The following is a 22,122-nucleotide window of genomic DNA, read 5'->3' on the forward strand; positions in this document are numbered from 1 at the left end:
ATCAACTCATAACCAATCTTGTTTTATATAATATTACTCATATTCTGCCCAATAGCTTATTTTGAAGCCAATCTCAAACACCATTTTATCTGTAAATGTTGTAGTAAATATTGACAAAATGACTCTTTTAAAAAACATAATCACAATACCATTATCACATCTTTTTAAAAAATTTTTTTGAACATTTATTTATTTTTGAGAGACAGAGAGAGACAGAGCATGAGCAGGGGAGGGGCAGAGAGAGAGAGAGAAGAAGACACAGAATCTGAAGCAATCTGCAGTCTCTGAGCAAGCTGTCAGCACAGAGCCTGATGCAGGGCTCAAACCCACAAACTGTGAGATCGTGACCTGAGCCGAAGTCAGATGCTCGACCAACTGAGCCACCCAGGTGCCCCATATCACATCTAAATATTATCAATAATTACTTAATATCATCAACTATCCAATTAGTGTTCAAATATCTCTGATGATCTACTACATGACTTTTTTTTACATAGTTGCTTTGAGTCAGGATCCTTAAAAGTCCACACATCACATTTGTTTGATGCTTCTCAGAGGCATCTCTTAGTCTATAGGTTCCCCTTCTCTAATTTTTTTGCTTGTAATTTATTTGTTAAAGTAATTGGGTCATCTGTCTTATAGAGTTTCCTACATTCTGGATTTTGTTGCTTGCATCCCAATGGTGTTGTTTAACATGTTCCTCTGTCTCCTACATTTCCAACATACTAGTAATTAAATCTAGAAGTGTAATAAGAATCAGATTCAAGTTTTTGTTAAGAATGTTTTACAGGTTGTATTGTATATTTTCTGTGCATCTCATTGCAAGACAAAATAATTTTGGGTTGCTTCTCTTTTGGATATGTTAAGATTAATCGGTGAATTCAAATGCTTCCAGGTTGATCCATCTCTTTTAAAGTTCTCCACCAGCCTGGTCATGTGATAATTTTACAGAGTCAGTGATATGATTGTTTAAACACCTGATTTTTGCAGTGGCAAGGCAATGATATTTTAAACATTCCTTCTTCATTCTTACCTGAAAGTCTTCTAAAAAGAATTTTCCCTCATCAGCTATTCGGCTACACTGATGCTATGCTGCAGTATATGTAGGAAAGACAGGATAAATACTTGATTCTTTCCCTTTATACTGATTTTTAGAAAAATGAGCTCCCTGATTCCAATATCCAAACATAAACGTTTGTTTTGTTTTGTGATCATTATAAACTCATGAATTTTAATGTATGATGTATTTCATTCTATTGCAATTGTTATTCTTATTGATGTTCAAATTTTCCCACCTTGCTTAAGGTATTTTTCAATATTTTCATCTAAGTCTCTAATGCCTGTTGCCTATCAATGTCCTTTGTGGCCCAGCTGATGGAGATAGGCTCTACCCAGGGTTTGGTTGTTCAGATAGCATGTGGGTAGTCCTTCCTCCAACAACAGTGACTGAAAGTTCTAAAACTCTAATCACAGAAAGGAAGACTAGAGATAAAATGGTTAACCCTTTCATTCCGATAGGTCACATCTTTTTTTTTTTCTGACCTGCCTTCTATAATATCTGAACTTAGAGGTAGGTTTTTCCAAGGTATTTATGTCCATGTCAGCAGTGCCTAGCATACATTATCCCATAATTTACAGAGCATTTCATCAGTCAGTATTTGGAAATACTGTATTAATTAACAGGAGTCTGGTTGTGTATTGCTGTGGCTCAACGCTGACACAATGGACGTACCTAGAACCAGAGTTCTAGAAAGGCTTTGGGTCTATGAGTTTCCATGGAATATAAGCTTCCTGTTTCCACAGTGGCCAAAACCTGTTGGCGAGTTTCTCATTCCTTTCCTATTCATGGATAAGACAAGGAAGTGCAGTCATTTAGGGATTTTAAACAAGGAGAAGAAAGTATTGTTTCTCATAAAGAAGCAAGGTTACTCATGAAAAATTGGAGTTTTTCCTTAGAAGTTTCTGGGAAACAAGTCAGTTTTATTTAGCAGTTCTACTATTTCTATTATCAGCTTAAGATTTATAACAAAATATTCATCATAAATGTATTCATTCACAGGTGACTATGTCATGGATTTTGGACTGGAGAATGGTTCCTAAAGTTTCCCATTCTGCTTGAGAGATGTGTACTATTACAAGGAAAGAGACATCTAGCTCCTTAATATTAAAAGTAACACAGTCTATTGACCAGGAAGAAAAAAATTCTTGGAGGCTAGTTGATCTTATCTTTCACTTCTCTGGTTTAAGTACAAGTTAACTTCTCTGAAAAATATATAATAAGTTATTGGAATAATCTAAGGGTCTTCTGATGTCTACAGGATGAGGAATGATTGTCCCAGGGGAAGAATGGTTCTTATAGATGGGAACAGTTGAGATGAAGGTCAGAAATTTGAGGGAAGTAATTGGAGAGGAGGCTGTATACTTTGGAAGACTACTGGAGGAGAGGTTGGCTGTAGTTCTGTTTTTGAAAAGTCATTCAAAAAGTGAGAAATTGTGAATAACTTATTGACTTATTCTATGCTGGAGAGTCAGAGAATTAAATTAGATCAGCTTGAGTGTCTGAGCTTCAAGACAGAACAGCAGATAACTGAAAGTCTGAGCTAGAAGTAAAAGGGAGTGAGTGTGTGTGTGGAATGTCAACTTGGCAGCCATGCCTAGAAGGAACTTAGAGTCTTTAATGTTTAGAAGACAGTGAGCTTTAAGAATCAGATTCTAAGGGGTGTGTGCGTGTGTGTGTGTGTGTGTGATGGGAGAGAGCTGGAAAAGGGAGAAGAACAAGACTTTATGGGGGCGCCTGGGTGGCTCAGTCGGTTAAGCGGCCGACTTCGGCTCAGGTCATGATCTCGCGGTTTGTGGGTTCGAGCCCCACGTCGGGCTCTGTGCTGACAGCTTAGAGCCTGAAGCCTGTTTCAGATTCTGCGTCTCCCTCTCTCTCTGACCCTCCCCCGTTCATGCTCTGTCTCTCTCTGTCTCAAAAATAAATAAACGTTAAAAAAAAAAAAAGACTTTATGGGGAAAAAAGGTGTAAGGTAAACTTGAGGAGAGAAGGATCTCAGACAGGATTAGGAATTTTGTTACCCCAAAGTGGCCTTAGGAACAGCTTCCAAAAGCTCTGCAAATTTCTGCTGTATTAAATATAGAGAGATAAGCCACTTAGCTGAATACCTGGGCTCTAAGATTAAGGGGAGAGGAGCAGGGAGGTTTTTATTTCCCATGGATTTAGATTAGCCCAGATACTTTCTCTTTTACAGGTGGAGTCCTTCTGGAATGCCATTAGAAATTCAATTTTGTAGGGGCACCTGAGTGGCTCCGTTGGTTAAGTGTCTGACTCTTGATTTTTAGCTCAGGTCATGATCTCATGGTTTGTGAGATTGAGCCCTGTGTCGGGCTCTGCACTGACAGTGAGGGGCCTGCTTGTGATTCTCTCCCTGCCCCCGCCCCACTCTCTCTTCTCTCTCTCAAAACAATAAGCATTAAAAAGAAATTCCATTTTATAGAATTCCAACTAGTAAATGCAGAAGGAAAATTCGAATGAGAAAAATCACCATTTGGCAATCACCACAGTAATAAATGTTTCACAGCTGAGAATCCTAAATGGTTGCTTAAACTAGTAAGCTAAGTTGCGATGAGAAACAGGGGATTTAAACAGTTCCAAAGTATTCCCTCACGAGATACTTAATTATAAAAATGAAAATAGTAACTTCTCAGTGGAGAAACCAGAAAAACTGCTAAAAGACTGATAAAAGACCATCAGTGACAGGACCAAATGAGCATCAGTGTCTCCTGACATGAAGCAGGAACAAACTCAGCATCTCTCGTGCCAATTCCCGCCAAAGCACACAACCTGAATCTGACTGTGAGGAAACATTCAATAAAACCAAACCAAGGAACATTCTACAAATAACTGGTCTGTTTTCCTCAAAAACTGGCAATGTCACAAAAGTCAGCATGACTGCAGAATGGTCTCTGAGTAAAGCAGACCAAGGATACCTGACGACTAAATGCTATGTTTTACGCTGTGGATTTTTTTTCTAGGATAGTCTATGATACTCTTTTTTCTAGAGGATATTCGCTGAAACAACTTGTGAAATTTGAATAAGGTCTATAGATTATGTAATAACACTGTATCAACAATAATTTCATGATTTTGAAAATTATACTGTGGTTACACGAGAGAGGCCTTGTTTTTAGGAAATACACACTGAGGTATTTAGAGGTAAATGTACCTCAGGGGCACCTGGGGGGCTCAGTCAGTGAAGGGACCAACTCTTGGTTTGGGCTCAGGTCATGATCTCATGGTTCGTGGGTTCGAGCCCGGCATGGGGGCTCTGCACTGACAGTGTGGAACCTGCTTGTGATTTTCTCTCTCTCTCCTTCTCTCTCGGCCTCTCCTACATGTGCTCCCTCTCTCTGTCTCTCTCAAAATAAATAAATAAACTTAAAAAAAGAGGTAAAGGTATGTCATGTCTGCAAGTGCTCTTAAAATTTCAGAAGTGTGTGTGTGTGTGTGTGTGTGGAGAGGGAATGATAAAGCAGACAGTTAAAAGTTAACATTCAGGGAATATGAGTGAAGAGTGTACTGGACTTTTTTTTTTTTTTTACGTTTATTTATTTTTGAGACAGAGAGAGACAGAGCATGAACGGGGGAGGGTCAGAGAGAGAGAGGGAGACACAGAATCCGAAACAGGCTCCAGGCTCTGAGCTGTCACCACAGAGCCCGACGCGGGGCTCGAACTCACGGACCGCGAGATCATGACCTGAGCCGAAGTCGGCCGCTTAACCGACTGAGCCACCCAGGCGCCCCTATACTGGACTTTTTGTACTCTTTTCCAATTGTTCTGTAAGTTTGAAATTATTTCAAAATAACAATGAAAAAAATCTAAAAAAGTAAATCCCATAGTATTCTACTATATCAACTTCAGTTAGAGACCAATAGTTTCTGTTCTCTGATGACTAAGTGTGTGCAGAACGGGGGAGTGAGGACAACCTTCAAATGCCTTGGGCACTCTGACATCAAGAAATGGTGGTTTCCTATCCCAATACACCGACCCCCCACCTCCAACTATGTCCATTTCTCTAATACGTTAACAAGGCGGTACTCCTACCTAACCTGTAAGTGGGTGAATACATAGGTCAAAATCCTAGACCCGAGTAGTGCTTTTTATGTGAAGTGATAATGTGATGGCAACGATTGGATCTCCGAGACCTAAACCTTCTGGATTTCATATCCTTGATGACTACAGAACCACAAAGAAAAACATTTGTCAGAGGCCAAAGAGATAGATTTGGCCAGGGGCCCTCCTGACTTTTCTATGATGGGTTAAATTTTACAGCTGAGAGGCTGCTGAGAACCTCAGAGAGGTTGGAAATTTAGGGAACTTCTCTCCATCTCCCCCCGTAATCACCAGCCTAACTGGGAAGAGAGCTGAGACCAGAAGCCATATCTCCATGTTTACAGATAAGAGCCCTTTCTCCTAGGTCACTTTACTGGGGCCTCTTTGGCTCCAACTGCCTGAATTATGACTCTTCTTCCTCCCAGGAGGAAAAGGACACCCACTGATATAAAAATGGAAGCAGAGGAGTGTAATAGAATTTGAACCCTGGGTTGGTCAGGCCTACATTCCAATATAAATGCTACCCAATTTCAGCTCTGTGGCTTTGGGCAGGTCATTTAATCTCTCTGAGCCTCCATTGCTGCATTAAAATACGGACTAATATCTCACTTGTAAATATACATTTAACTTAATTAGTCTTTTGCCACATGCCCTGGGCATTTCTGGGTCTTTCAATAAAGCATCTAAGTCCTCAATAATCACCTCCTCACAAGGACATCAGAGGATTCTGGTTAAGATGAAAGATTAGACTTATTTTTTTAAAAAGAGTCATGGCATGAAAATATTCAATAATTAGAAATTTCTAAAACATACTTAATAAAATAAATTTTCTCTCATAAAGTTTTAGGCTGGATTTTGGCACAGGCTCCAGAAGTTTACTTCCAGTTGCTTTGTAAATAAGTATCAGTTCACCATCGTATACTTGACATTTCAAAAAACATTTGTTAAATGAACAAGCTACTTAACAAGTGCTTTACAAAATTTAATTATAAAGTATATGTTTATATCAGGAAGCAGTAGAAATAAGGCGATCCAAGACATTTCTTAACCATTTATTCAACAAAAACACAAAGAGTACCTAACTTTTACTGAGCCCTACATACGTGCCAGGCACTCTGCAAGGTATATTGTATAACTCATTTTATTTAGTTTTGTGTTAGGGGCCTCATTATACCCATTTGACAGATTTTAAAACACCCCGAGGTTCAGAACATTTAAATAATTCACCCATAGCCAATAAGTGGGAGAGGCCAGTTTTTCATCCAGTCCCACGTGACTCTGGAATTCATACTTTTTCCACTGTCCTGCTCCTTCACCATGGGAAGCTCAGTGAGATTCTAGGCAACCAAGAAATTTGTAAGATATGCGCTCCAACTTCAAGGAGTTTAGTAATGTAAAAAGTCAGCTGGTAGGTATGTGTAAGATGAGAAAACCACTATGGGCTAGAGCTTGTAAGAATTCAAACAAATAGCTCATTCTATATACTGTATTTATTACAAAAGGCAAGTTAAAGAAAAACTGTATTTCAGTTCTTTTATGCCACTGCCATTGTATATCAGGGACAAATTTTCTCACAGGACCTTAGAGGGAGGAAGGTGGGAATGAGTTTCCACCTGGTTCAAGGTTGAAGGCAATCCCTTTCTGGCCCCAAGGTGACTGGCAGACATCTATTTTCTTAAAGGTAAGCTTTTGAAACCTGAAGGCAGAGAGCTAAGGGTCATTAAGAGTGCCTTGGATGAACCCAGGGGTGAAGTGGGAGCACTCTGATATATAGAATCTGATCATTCTTCCCCTAAAATAGTGTGCACATTCTGTAGGTCCACAAAAGTACACGCGGATAGGACTGAGTGTTAAGAGAATAACACTGTCAAACTCAGCCAAAGGCAGGCTAGAGCACTCTGGAGCATCTCTTCATTCCGAGGGTCTTTGTAAATGTGGCTCCCTATGGTCCTGATAAGAAAATCACAGCATAAGCCTTTTACACTAATCTTTCCCACAGTGGGGCCTAAAAGTCAATCACAGCTTCGAAATTCCCACTGGAGAAGAGAGTAACCATACTGTCTTAGAGTCAGCTGGGAAAAGGGGGAGGGAGAAAGGGTCACATACAGTCCACTCACTTGATTCTCCACGACACGATGGCTTTGTTAAAGGTCCAAGTCTCTAGATAGGACAATTGTTGTCCAGAAGAAGCAAGGGAAACAGAAGTGTCCAAAAAGTCTCTATCTTGGGCAGATGTTCACGGAGAAAGGAGACTGTAGAAAGCCAAACAATTCAGAATGGTAAAGCCTCTAAGATTTCATTTGGGCTAACCAAAAAGTCCTATACGCTAAGGTTTGGACGACAACAAGGTCCTGTGCTCCTGAAGGATGAGCTCAGATAAATGACTCTTCTTTCTGTGCCCTTTATTAATTTTACCAGGGCTGGCACCATCACGTGTGTAGAGACCAGCTGGGTATGGAGGGCTCAAGGTTCCCAGAAGAGGTCACAAGTCTGGGGCAGCCCAGGGAGTCACAGCTTAGAGGGTGCACCCCAGGCATCATGCTAAAAAAAAAGTGGAACTGGGTTAAGTCCCAGAAGGGATTATCCTCAATGAGAATGGATAGAAGAGGCATTTTTAGGAGACCTAAGTTCCTAAATGGTGATATCTGGAACTCTCCAGCTAGAAATGGGCAACTGAAAACCAAGTCCAAATAATTACCCATGCCCCCTCCATGACTGAGCCAATTTCCATAAAAATGCCACATCAACAAGGTTTTCAAGGAGCCTAACAATATAGCCATCTATAGCCCTCCCTGTCAGAAAGGTCCAAATCCACATTATATGGAAGTAAACATTGACTTTCATGGGCTTTATGCCATTAAAGGTCCAAATCCACATTATATGGAAGTAAACATTGACTTTCATAGGCTTTATGCCATTAAAAGCATGGAAACCTTTAATTAAACTACCAAACAAGATTGTAGAAAAGGTGATCAATTCATTCGGAAGAAATAGAAGGTAGTATGGGACATCTTGCTTTTTTGTAGAGAAGTGTATGTAGTACGCTAAATAATGTAGTAGGCCAATATCAGAGCCAAATCCCTTGAACTTGTGAATATTACGTTCTTTGACAAACACTTTGCAGATGTCATTAAGGATCCCAAGACTGGAAATTACCCTGGACTATCCAGGTAACTGCAATCACATACATCTGTACAAGAGGGAGGCTGAGGGGTATTTGCCACAGACAAAAGAGGAGAAAGGAAAGCGACGGTGGAAGCAGAGACTGGAATGATGAAGCTACAAACCAAGAAATACTGGCAGCTACCAGAACTTTCAAAGGCAAGGAAGGAATTCCCCCTCAGAGCCTCCAGAGGGAGAAACAACATGCTGACACCTTGACTTCAGCCCAGTGAAATGGAGTCCCGACTTCTGGTCTCCAAAACTATGAGATAACACATTTCTGCCATTTCAAGCCACCAAATTTGTGGCAATTTATTATAGCAGCCGTAGGAAATTAATACAAGGAAAAAAGATAAACCGCTCTCATTTAAATGGATATTAGTTCTATCTGCTTTTTCAAAAAAAGAGCCAACAGTTCTAAGAACAAGAAACATTTTTGGTTATTCAAAGCTACTGGGCCAGGACCCATGAGCCAATTTCCAGTTTGAACAATGAGTAGGTAAGTGACAAATCCAAATTACTAAAACAAAACACTGGTGGGAAGTGCCCAAAATGACCACTGGGTCTAGTTACCATGGAGCTAGCTACTGAACAGACCTCAGGAAAGTAGGGACAGGGAGGCCAGAGTGATCATTAACACAAAGACACTGATCCTTCTCTGCTCAGAAAACTACAGGGCCAAAGTTCAGCGATCCCACTGTGTTCGCCATTAAATTGTGATAAATTAATTTCTATCCCACGGGAAATGTGCTTGCAATTTCTTAAAATGTGAGCGTTATCTTGAGCAACAGACTGAGACTCTGGAAGAAGAGGTAATTGGACAAAATTCACAACACAGAATCCATTGTATTGTTTGCTAAGCGTGGCCCTGGAAGGCTGTGTTTGTGTTGCCGCAGCAGAGACAACGATGGATGACCATCCTGCCACAAGAGCACAATGGCTAAGATGCAATTCCTGGCTTTATGGAAAAGAAAAAAGGCCAGACGTTAAAAACCTCAAAACCAGAACACTTTGCTTTTTAATGATTCCAAATTATCTAAGCAAGCACCAGAATGAAAATCACTCAATTAGCCCTGTGCTCTCCTTGGAAAAGACTAGTGCCTTAAAGAATTCGATTCATACTTTGTTCACACATTCTTTGAAATGAACACTAAATGTCTACAAACGTAAAAAGTTTCCATTTCACAAAAATTTGATGATTCACGTTCTCGGTGTATGTTTAATTCTTCAGGATATAAGATTTTCAGCACAAGTTCTGTGATTTAGCTTTTCCCATTTAGGCGGATGTGATAGTACCGCAAAAAACAAGAGTGTTACTTGATTATCTTGGTAGGCTGACGTGGTATGGTTTGAAAACAATGGTGAGCTTATTCTGGGATAAGAAAATATTTTGAGCTATAACGTAACAAATGTATGCCTGCAATTATTGTGATCAAGTATGATATTAAGCATCATGGAGTGTCTAGATTTCTTTCACAAGCTAAAGCCATCCAGAGTCACTGATTAAAATGGTCATTTTTGTTTATCCATCAAAAAACCAAGAAAGGATGTGGGTTTTATGTGCACACTGATACGGTGGCTTTGCCTCCCCAGCTGAGAGTGGTAGAGGGCTGGAAACAATTTAGTCCTTTAAGGTAAAGGTGTGAAAGAGAACTCAAACATCAACTGCCTAAAACATTCTCCCAATTGGACACTTAGCAGGTTATTGGCTAACTGAAATTTGAAAATTTGAAGTTAGAAAAACTGGTACAGAATGCCAGAAAGCAATCAAAGCCATTTGCTTACATGAACATGGCTGCATAGTTCCAAACTCCCTTTACAATTGAACTTGATTCCTGCCTGAGTCATGTCTCTTTTCACCAACTAAACTGAAGAGGGCTAATCAAAGCACGTAATACGTGCTTGATAAATGTCTTCATTAAGTAATTCCAGAGAAAAGGTTTTGATTATCTTCATCACCTCCAAAGCCTGCCTCTGCCCCTTCTTTTATATCTCAAATTGTTCTGGAGCTGCTGGGTAGTAAATCTGAGCCATGATAAAATGGCCCAGAGTCTCTAGCAGTATCCTATTCAACAGAGGCCATAAAATTGCAGATTTTAGGAAACGATTTACATTCCATTTGCATGTGAAAAAGGAGAGAGGATCTAGAAATGGGAAAGCTAGGAAGATAAATACTAAGTGTCTTCCTCTTCCCAAGTCACAAATAAAACTGTACATTTTTGAACACACAAGCTAAACAGAATTGAATGTCTTCAGATTAACGCCAGGTGTATTGAATTTATTGATGGTATCCTGTTTTTTTTTTTTACAATACAGACGTACCACTTTAATGTTTTCTAATTTTATTTTTATAATAAGCATGTGTTATTTTCATACTCAGAAACACCACATGCGCACACACACACACACACACACACACACACACACACACTGAGTCAGACACACACTGAGACACACTTTGGTGTCTATCTTACAGAGTTTGCTCAGGATACCCTCTCCTTTCCCCACATTATTGATGTTTTTTTTTTTTTTTTTTATGACTATTGTAGTGAAAGAGTAGTCAGGGTATTTCGATGATGTTTATTCATAGGCATTTAGCCCAACATATCCTGCAAACCATCTCGACTTTTCTGCAGCAGCTGCTCTGGGGAGGAGTCCTTCCCCTGGGTCCTCCTTGCTCTGTCCACTGGGGTAGGATCTTTGGAGGCCTCCCAGCCCTGGCCTCATTCTGCCTTCCAGCTGATGTTCTGCTCAATATTGAAGAGCTCCATCCAGGAGTGAGGACCTGACATTTCCTCAGGCCCCTTGCTCTCATCAGGGAAATGTGTTCCAGAACACCAGGGGCTCTCCCCCAAAGGGACACAGTAATTGGGTCACAGGTGACAGGCAAATGTCACCCTCTTCTAATGACCTCATTTCCATTCATTAGATCACAGTAGCACATTAGCATAAACATGGCAGCCAATTCTGGTGTCCCAGAAAATTGCCTCCTCTTGTGAAACCAGTCTTTTAGGTACTGGGAGAGGAAAGGAACCTCACACATTTCCAAGAACAAAAAGGGTAACAGCAGCCTTAGCTAGCATTTAGTTCGTGTCTGCTGCGTGTGGAATGGTGTCCTAGACATTTTGCACTCGTCAACTGTGTTAATCCATACACGCTCCTAGAGGAAAGGACAGCCTGGTGGATAGGAGCATGACTTAGTGTCAGAAGTCCTGGGTTCAAGTTAAGACTCGGCTGCCCCTGAGTTGTGTAACTGTGGGAAGGTTGCTTAACTTCCCTGTGCTTTAGGATCCCAGCCTATAAAGTGAGATCATCAGTAGTACAGAAGACAGCTTAGGACGACGCCTGGGACATGATGAATGTTCAAAATGGTTTCAATTATCATTACTACTGTTTTCTTCATTTTACCGATAAGGAAACTGGGGTTCAAAAGACACGTAATTTGCCCTAACTCACAGAGCTAATCCAGGTCTGATTTCAGAAGCCAAGAGACTTCTCGTCAGCCATGAGCAGTCAGCAGGAGATCAAGCGGCAGCCACAGGGCGCCCGATTCATAAATGAGGTGTTCGTTTCACACTCGCACACCACAGACACAGAGTGTGGGCCACTGGGCTGAATTTCTACATCTCTAAGTATATCTCACATGCTGTCTTCGAGCCTATGCTCTGCTCAAGGACCCAGGAATTGTCGTGTCCAGGAATATACTCGCATCAAGACTTGATGCACAATCTGGGGCCTTGTATACAATGAAGGGAGCTTGCCTTTGTCTTCTGAGTCAAAAGCACTAGGACGGGCTGCTGGCACGGTGGGTGCTTGGCTTGGAGAGGAAAAGGCCTTGTATGTTGAGAAGAGCCACACATCTGGTCCATTCAAGAACAACGAAAGTCCTCTCTCAGCATGCCTGACTTGTGGCACGGCCCAGGCTGTGCTTCCAGATGAGCCTGCCCTGTGCCCACAGCAAAGACCAACAGTTGGGCCCAAGGTCTCTGGTCCCGGACACCCCTTGGCAGGGCCCTTATAGCCCTGAGCCCCAATCTAACACCTCACTTGCCCCAGGCAACACCTGCCACTGCTAATATGTTTTGACACTTGCCTCTTGGTTCTTAAAGAGGAAGGAATAATGAGAGGAAAAATAAAACCTTATGATAATTGGATTTTAATCAATCAAGACTTTTATTGCCTGCCCTCAAGCCTTTTAACTAGGCTGGCGTTTTAATGCCTGTTTATAATGGCATTGGATGATGAAAGTGGTTTGTTTTCATAGGAAAATGTATCATAAACAGCTTTCAGATTACCAGGCTAGCCCCCTATGGTAGAGTGTTCTGTCATTTTCCAATTATCCAGGGTCTGCTCTCTGTGAGAGGACCGTCCTTCCCCACCCCGCGGACATCAGGCTTGTTCGTGTGACTCTTTCGTCAACGAGATGTGAGCAGAAGTGATACCTGGCATACCTGAGCACAAACTTTAAGAGTCATTGTGTGTTTCTAGCGTCACTTCTTTTTCCTCTGCCGCAAATACAGCAGTGTCCAAGAGAGGGGCTGCCCCCTCCCCTTGGGTCCTGGAATAAAGGAGAGGTGCACAGCAGACCTGTAGGCACCTCGCAGCCCATATACAGCATAAGCGTGAAATCAACTTTTGTTACTGTCAGTCATGACATTTGAGAGTTGTTACCGCAGCATAACCTAGTGGATCCTGGCTACATATTCACGAAAGCCTAGTTAGACCACATTCAGCTAAAAGATTGTGTATTTGCAGTGAAAACCAGTGGAAGTTAATGCTTGGCATGATCACCGTAAAAAAGGGTTTTTTTTAAATTTTGTTTTGTTTTGTTTTTTAAAGAACGAGGGCAAGAGCCAAGGCATCTTTATAGGACTGATATCATTCCTGTCATTATTTAAAATGCAAACTGACCCTGGGCAAGTGTTGATGCGTTAAGCTCCCCACACACTGCAGCGTTCATCCCAACCCTTTTTTTCTTCCTCCAGAGTGCATTTGTAAACTAGAGAATTTATACTTCCTCTTTTCAGTGCTACATTCAGAGATTGCACTGCCTCATGATCTGCTCCCTTCCATGCACCCCGGACAAAGGCAATTACAAGGCAAAAGCCAGATTCAATTCTCCTATATCACATTGGAGAGAAATGGCTCTAAGGTGAAAGGTGGGCACTCTTGCTATTTCTCCTAAACATGACTTCAGATTTTTTAAAATTTCCTAGTCACGTAACGCTCCAGCCAAATCAGCTATCGAATCTGCGTACCCACTGTTTAAGAATGGAGAAAGAAGGGTGAACAGCATGCAAGAATCATATTCAAGAAAGCTTATCCATTTAAATAAAAAGGTACGTGGATGGTGGGGTGGTAAAGTGCTAGTGAAGTTTGAAACAGATGGTTCTGGCCACAGATTAAATACAGATTTATATATACACATCTAACAATACAATACTAAATAATGTTGATAATTTTACGCATTAAATATAAATGTTACCCAGACGTGTCCTGCAGGAGTTATTCCCGCTCCTCTGCTTTGGGCTTCCTTTAAAAATCTGTCTTCGTGATAAAAGGATTCCTTTTTATGTGTTAGACACGGAGTTTGAGTTTGCTTAGCATTTTCGGACAATTGTGTCATCCTGTGCTACTACTAAATGTCTGGTATCGAAAACCAGCACAGCTGAAATGCGTAACTGCCTGGGCAAAGGGGCATGTGAGCTTGGCCTGACAGGGTGAAGGCGAGCCAGGGGCCACCCTGCACAGCCACCCAGCCCTGCCCAGCTGCATGGATGTCAGGACTCACCAGAGTCTGCGTAAACACGGAAACCTCCTCTGTGCTGTTGTCAGAACTTACTCGCACCAACCTCCCAAGTCTAGGGGAACTTATAACCGTAAAAGTTACAGTTCTGTTTCCTGTGCTGTCCGCATCATTGGTCACAGCTCTCAGGTCACCGGATGAAAGGGGTTTCGTGGAACCTAAGTGAAGATGAAAGCAGGCATTTAAGTATGAAGCCTATGAAGGCTGCCAGATAACAAAATGATCCTTAAAGAGCCCTGAAAATTCTGGAAGACACACGGGACTGGCCAGCTCTAACTGGAAATTGTGCTGTGAGGGGCTCATGATCCCGAAGGCATCTGTTTAAGGATGTGATTGCCCACTAGGGCTGGAGATGAAGGAGGGAAACATTCCTCCCCAGTCCCCGCCTGGTCCTGCACAGCTTATTGATCCCATGGGTAAAAGGCAATAGCAGTGTGTGTGTGGCTCGGAGTGCAGGACGGGGGAGCTGGCTATGTGGGCCGAGAGAACAAGAGACAGTGCCCTCCCCTGGGGGCGACAGACGCACCCTGGCCTGCCTGTGGCTGTGTGTGTTCAATGGAGTGTCCATCCGTGGGCATCTGGGGAAGAAGTGGGTTCTTGAACAAACGTGAAACATTTCCAGAGGACCCCAGACCTGCAGGCTTCACGGACGTTGTGGGGAGGGAGGGACCTTTGCAAATGCCAAGGGACAAAGAACCAGGAACACACGAGTTTGTGTGCAAATGCGACCGCATGTGGCAACTAAAGCCCAGAGAGGCTTGGGACATGCAGGGTAGGGCAGTGGTTCTCAAATGGTCTGTGGTGAAGGATCAGGGCTTCCCTCCTCCCCCAATCCTCTGTTCACTGATGGTTTTATAAAATACAATAAAATGTCACAGCAAGGTCAGAGTGGCATACAAAATTCTAAATATTTTCTCTTCTTATCAGTTCACAGAGCAGAAGGTGCGTGGACCACAGTTTGGGAGCACAGAGTCGGACTACATACCCCTTTACTTCACACTGACTGGGAGGGAATGTCCCCAGCCTTACAGGGTGGCAGGTCTGAAAGAGAGTCTCATAGTCCTCCTGGCCCAGAATCTCACCTTATCTATTCTGTCTTAGCCCTGCTAAAGGCTTAGCATTATGCTTTGCGCAGGGTAGCTCCTGAAGTAGGCACTTTATAAATTGTTTATGAAGCAAGTTCATCAGTCAACCACCTAATAAGAACTAAGCCTCCTGAACGACATCTGTTTTGCTTTGCTTATCAAGTATTGTAGCCTTAGAAAGCGAGGGCCACTAATTACAGTGTTTAAACCATATCAAGCTCTTAAAAGTGGGACCTAACTAACAAAGGGGGAAGCTGGCTTTGGGTAAGATTTTTAGACGTGTGAGCTTTGTTCTGAGCCTTCGATTTGGAGGCTCCCTTTAAAACGCTGAACAACAAAGGCCCTGCGGTGGCTCAGTCGGTTGAGCCTCCGACTTCGGCTCACTTCATGATCTTGTGGGTCTTGAGTTCGAGTCCTGTGACAGGGCTCTCTGCTGTCATCACAGAGCCCACTTCGGATCCTCTGTCCCCTTCTCTCCCTGGTCCTCTCCCGCTTGTGCTTTCTCTCTCTCTTTCTCTCTCTGTCTCTCAAAAATAAATAAACATTTTAAAAAATGCCTAGCAACAAAAACAAAAGTAAACAAGTTGGAACTACATCAAGCTGAAAAGTGGTCAGCAAAGGAAACCATCAGCAAAATGAAAAGGCAACGTATGGAATGGGAGAAAATATTTGTAAACCACGTATCTGGTAAGAGGTTAACATTCAAAATATACAAGGACCTCATACAACTCAGTAGCAAGAAAGCCAAATAGCCCAATTTAAAAATAAGCAAGGGAGCTGAATAGATATTTTCTAAAGAAGACATACAATTGGCCCATAGGTACATGAAAAAGTGCTCGACGTCACTAATTATCAGGGAAATGCAAATCAAAACCTGTATGAGATATCTCCTCACCCCTGTTAGGATGTCCATTATCAAAAAGACAAGAAAACAAATGCTGGTGAGGATGTGGAGACGAGAAAACCCTCATGGACTGTTGGAGGGAATGTAGATTGGTGCAGCCACTGTGGAAAACAGTATGGAAGTTCCTCAAAATATTAAAAATAGCGATACTATATGATCCAGCAATCCCACTTCTCGGTATATATCCAAAGGAAACAAAACCATAATCTTGAAGAAACAAATCATATATACAAATATATATGTGTGTGTATATATATATATATTATATATATGCGTATATATATTATATATGTGTGTATATATATAATATATATGCATATATATATTATATATGTGTGTATATATATTATATGTGTGTATATATATATATTATATATATATATACATATATATAATATATATTATTATTCAGGCTTTAAATACAATGAAATTCTGGGGGTGCCTGGGTGGCTCAGTTGGTTAAGCATCCAACTTCAGCTCGGGTCATGATCTCACAGCTGAGTTCAAGCCCCGCATCTGGCTCTGGGCTGACAGTTCAGAGCCTGGAGCCTGCTTCAGATTCTGTGTCCCCCTCTCTCTCTGCCCCTCCCCCATTCATGCTCTGTCTCTCTGTCTCTCTCAAAAATAAATAAAAATTTAAAAAAATTAAAGAGAATGAAATTCTGTCATTTGCAGCAACATGGATGTAGCTGAGAGCATTATGCTAAGGGAAATAAGCCAGAGAGAGAAAGACAAATACTATATGTTATCACTTACCTACAAAAAAAAAATATATATATATATATATATATATTGAAAAAAAAAAACAGTTGAACTTATTGAAACAGAGAGTGGAAATGTGGTTGCCAAGGGATGGAAAATATAAGAAGAGGTTGATAATCAATACAAACTTTCAGTTATGAAATGAATAGGGTCTGAGGATCTAATGTATGACACAGTGACTACAGTTGATAGCAATATACTGTATAATTGAAGCTTGCTAAGACAGTAGAACTTAAATGTTCTCACCAAAAGAAGAAGAAGAAGAAGAAGAAGAAGAAGAAGAAGAAGAAGAAAGATAAATATATGAGGTGATAGATTTGTTAATTAACTTGATGGGGGGAATAATCCTTTCACAATGTACAGGTATATCAAATCATCATTTTGCATACTTTGGCTATCTTAAAAATTTGTTAAGTATACCTCTCTGTAGATCTGAAAAACAGAACAAAATAAAACAAAACAAAATGTCTGAGCCCCTGGGCTGGGTACTAAGTCCTGGTATTCTAGGGGTGAGGCAGGAGTGTCTGCCAATGTCAGCCTCAGGGACACAGTTCAGGCCTGGGTTCAGGACTCCCTTGGCACAATTTTGGCAGTTACCCCAAAATACTCATGTGATGCTTGTAACTGCCTCCCACATTTCTCTTACTTCTTTGCTGCTGAAATGTTTGCAGACACTGCCCTCTTCCAGCTTCTGGAGCTGGGGGCCCAGGATCTGAGGTTGCCAGGGGAGGCCAATAGTCAGTGTTACACGAAGTCAACTATGGCCCGTTCTTTGTTACCTGCCAACATAGGGTTCCCTCATTCTGTCAGGTGGATTGTGTTTTTATGTGTGCAGTCTCTGGGTACCCAAAGTTCTCTATCTTCAGCTTTTCTTTGGACCTTTTCCCCACTGAGCCTTCTTTTTTTTTTCCAATGCTTATTTATTCATTTTGAAAGAGAGAGAGCATGTGATCAAGATAGGAGAGAGAGAGAGAGGGAGAGAGAGAAAGAGCCCCCAGCAGGCTCCGCACTGTCAGCGCAGAGCCCTACGCGGGGCTCAACCTCACAAATTGTGAGATCATGACCCGAGCCGAAATCAAGAGTTGGACACTTAACCAACTGAGCCACTCAGGCATCCATCCCACTGTGCCTTCTTAATTATCTCCTTCTTATAAAGGACTCTAACTTTTCACTTATTCCTTCACCTCCAGGGCTACCTTTGGCAGGTAGTGGTGGATAGGAGGGATTCTTTCTTTAAAACAATATCATTTGTCTTAACCTTTTTGGGGAGAAGACCCACTAGAGATGTTCCAGACTGAGAGCGCTTTTCTCTCAGCCAGGGTACATCAGTCCCCATTCCCTTGTCCAGCTGCCTAACCCTGAAGGGTTTCTAGGGTTTAATTCCTATTCAGCAGCCATCCTGGGCATGCTCAGTCAGCAAGACTAGCTGGCTCCATGTTGTAACTGACTGATGAGCATCTTTTCTCGTCCAGCCCAATTCACAGAAAGCTAAACACCATTTTCCCCTCACCCCACCTCGTTTTATTGCAAGCACTGATATTTTCATCAGTGAACTCCAGGCACTTAATTTGGGAAGGATTTCTCTAAGGTCCTACCTACCTGTATATTCCATAGAGTGACCATCCTATAAGAAGTGTGGCAATAAAAGGCTCATGACCATATCTGTTTGGCTAGCCCTCACTCCATATGCACCTCTTAGAGATTTGAAAAGCAAATCTGCATGTGAAAGACTCTGAGTCTCCCAGTAAAGAAATCTACTTTATCCTTCTCTTAAATACAGCATTTCTCAAACATACTTATATCCTATTGTGTTTGTTTGATGAAAAACAACCACCTCCATAACAGCCAGAGTTTCCTGGTCATGAGGCTAGAAGGCCTTGCTCATTTCTTCAACAGACATTAGCAAGTGCCTTGCACATGACAACCTCTACATAAGGGGTAGAGATGCACTAGGAAACAGCACAGACACAGTCCTGCCATTCCTTGTGGATATCATGACAATCCCAAGAAATACAGATTTTTTTTCCTCACTAAGAAGGGATAAAAAGTGTCAGAGAGGTTAACCAATTTGCCTAACAGCCAAATGTAGGTCTCACTTACTCCGAAATGAATATTTTTAAAATTGACACTATATTGTCTATACCATACTACTTTAAGCTCAGTGCTGGACTGATAACTGAGTTAGGAAATATGATGAATCACTCAACAAATCCAACAGATTCTCCTCTCCACTTTCCGAACACATCGTGCCAAACCTCTTCCCTGGTCTTCTCCTCCACAGCCATGCTGGGCTCTCTGGTATGCTCACCCCTCTTTGTTGCCATTCACTGAAATGCACTTATTCTGAAGGGACAGCTCAGGACCTGTCTGGTCAAAGAGCTCCCCCTGACTATTGCAGTCTGTGGGAGATTTCCCTCCCCTGAACTCATGTTGCTTACCCAGTGGTCGCTTACTCACTGGACCCTTAGCATATGCTATGCATGGTTAGTGTACTCTTAAGTCTAAGTCTCTTAGTTCACCAATTAGTAAGCCTTTCATTTTTTTCCTTGAGAATTGACAATCTTCTTACACTTCTGGATTATCTCCCACTAAGTCTTACAATATTCAAATCAGTGTTGCAAGACTAGCTGACTAAAAAGTTTTTAGGAATCTCTGCTCCAAACTCTCACAACACAGTGTGATTTCCTTCTGCTTTCTTCTCTCCCTCAATTCCCACCTCAAAGGACAGATGGCCCGTTGGTGAGATGTGATTCCCTCTGTAGCATGACTGAACCCCAAAGGGATTTAAGTAACATAGTCTGCTATGAATACCCTTCACTGATCAGCTACTGTGTAAGCTTATATTCTAGACTAGTTTGAAAAAACTCTCCAAGTCAACCCCTCCCCAACACTCTTTGTAAAAGAGCCAAGTACCATTTGGATATGCAGAAAAACTAGGTCCTGAGGTCACAATATGTTCTAACATGTCACAACTAAAGAAAAACAAACACATTCGATAGTAGCATTCAAGGTGAGAAACTGGTTATAAAATTATAAAATTATCTGGGGAATAAATTTTGCAGGAAGAAATAGAACATGTGTGTATGTGCGTATGAGTATTTATACATATACATACACAAAATAACAAAATTAAAATATCCATTGAGTAGATGTTTTTTCTTCATTCATACACAAAAAGAGGCCATTTAGAACTGCAGTCCTTCCTACTTTAAAATAACTGAGTTAAAAAATGCCTTTCAAACTAGGCAGGGCACAGAAGCTATGGTTAACCTTAAAATGGTCACCCATTAAGTACTCCTACAAGTATTTTGGCTCATCCTACAAATTCTTACAGGTCTCAAGTCAGGGCCACTTTTTAAGACTGAGTCCACAAGGAAGGCAAAATAACATGGCCAAAGTCTGTCAGGCTGGTGGTCAAAGTCCAACTGGTATGGGGACTAGTACAAGTAAAAAAATAAAATAAAATAATTAACTCCTGCTGGGTTGCCGTATTTCCTTACTCGAAGGGAACAAAACACACAAAATTTCTACATCATCATCACCGTTACTAAGTTGCTGTGCATATTCTCCTGGTTGTGTATGTCAATCCACCAATGATATATCGCAGAGACAAAATAAAGAGCCTCCATGATGACCTCGTTCTCGGAGAACTGCTGTTCTAAAATGGACACAGCCCTGGAACACAGTCACGCACAGAAAGGAGAAGAGCTGCCATGATTCCAGCACAAGATTTGGGGTTGAGAGTTGGCACTCGGTCTTGAGCTTATGATTCCTATTAGTTCTATGACTCTGAAACTGCCTGAGCACCAATGTTTTTTTATCAACATTGCATCATGCCAAATAGGGGTGATGCAACTTCCTTTTATAGACATTCTTTCATTTAAATCCTTAAAACAATCCACTGTAGTAGATAAAGATGAAAAGCACAGTAAAAACACAGGTAGTGATAGTATCTGAATGTCCATTCTATAACAAGAATAGATTTCCTGCTATTATGGTTTTATAAAATGTATAGTTCTATAAAAAGCATTAGAATTTCCCTGATATTTTAGAACCTATAGGTCAACTGGAGTCTGACAAGAGCAGCAGTAGCTGACAGCTGACACCTGGAGTCACATTGGAAGGGGGGCATGGAGTGCCTCCCTTCCCTTTCAGCCAAAGTACTGGCTAATAGATGAGGGAGGCAGAGGTCACTCAGAGCCTGTTCTCAGCAGCACCTGTCATGATGGGGGGTGTCCTGAGGGAAGAGGAAGAGTGGGGCATCTATCATCATTCCCCCATACCTTCACACAGCAGCAGAGACCAACATCCTTCAGTGGCTAGTGGAGAAGCCAACTGAGCAAGGCTCACTTGCCTCCCTAGAGAGAGGAGGAGGTGTGGTCATCCGAACCACGCCCACACTAGATCTGAGAGGGGCCCGCACCACTCGGGACGTTAAGATAGGAAAAACACCAAGAACAACTGGACCAATTGACCCGTCAGGTCCATCCCAACTCGTAAATCTGGGACTCTGCACTTGTCATTTCCACACCCACCCAAGTGGAGATTTTATCAGACATAGCCACCTAATGGAAATGTACATGAAACTTCAACTTCCTTCCTACTGGCCAGGAGCTGGAGTTGGAAACAAGTCACAATCTGGGGATGGGGGGCGACTCGGAAACCAACAGCAGACTTTGGGTGCTAGCTAGGGGGAAGCTTGGAAAATGGAGCCGTTTCTGTTGGGATGTAGGAATAATGCACAAGGTCCGGTGTGGAGTTCTCAGACACAGGGAGGCCGTGTCAGGATGGGGGCAGGACACATTGGAAAGGGAAAAGAGTCAGTTACTCCCGGCTGAGCCCAAATATTAAACAGAGGGCTATGAAAACTACATGTTTTGCATAATTCCACAAAAGTGACAATTTGGTCCACTTTCACGTATTTTTCTTGCTAAACTAATATTCAGTAAAACAGGTGCCAGAAACCCAAAACTTTCTAAGCTGTGGTGGCTTTAACTCCCCTGTAGGCTAACACAACTGTCATCAATTACTAAACCAGAGTTTAGCCAGAATAGATGAAGAGTATTTAGTCTTTTGCGGCAACCAGATTTACTCTGGTTTCAGAACTTTTTTTTTTTTTGGTAAATTACTACATTTTCAGATTCCTAGTTTGCTTATTTTTAAACACTAAATGCCACCCAAATTGCTTTGAAAAAAATCGATGAAAACATCACAGTTATTCCCAGAGAAAAATTATGGGACATAAAACCGTTTGGGGAATAAAAGAATTCGGGTCAACGTATCTTTAAC

At 41.7% G+C, this 22,122-nt stretch overlaps 1 protein-coding gene across 6 annotated transcripts in view; it reads right to left on the bottom strand.

The window, feature by feature from the left end:
• The window catches only part of LOC109275910 (chondroitin sulfate proteoglycan 4-like), a 73,742-nt gene that overhangs the window by 10,345 nt on the left and 41,275 nt on the right, over positions 1-22,122 (bottom strand). For 4 of the 6 annotated variants that reach the window (XR_008423698.1, XR_008423699.1, XR_008423697.1 and 1 more), the window contains exons 8-9: positions 21,117-21,182; positions 14,068-14,240 (exon numbers count right to left, since the gene is read on the bottom strand). Coding sequence is in view for 3 of the 6 variants with exons in the window: in XM_053906991.1 (XP_053762966.1) it covers positions 14,068-14,240; positions 21,117-21,182 (239 nt within the window). In the remaining 3 variants the exon portion in view is untranslated. The remainder of the gene's footprint in view (positions 1-14,067; positions 14,241-21,116; positions 21,183-22,122) is intronic. The other 2 variants (XM_019464342.2, XM_019464341.2) reach the window with 1 other exon arrangement.

This window comes from Panthera pardus, unplaced genomic scaffold (genome assembly GCF_024362965.1).
Source record: "Panthera pardus isolate Hobbes unplaced genomic scaffold, ASM2436296v1 HiC_scaffold_2, whole genome shotgun sequence".
Classification (NCBI taxonomy): Eukaryota; Metazoa; Chordata; class Mammalia; order Carnivora; family Felidae; genus Panthera; species Panthera pardus.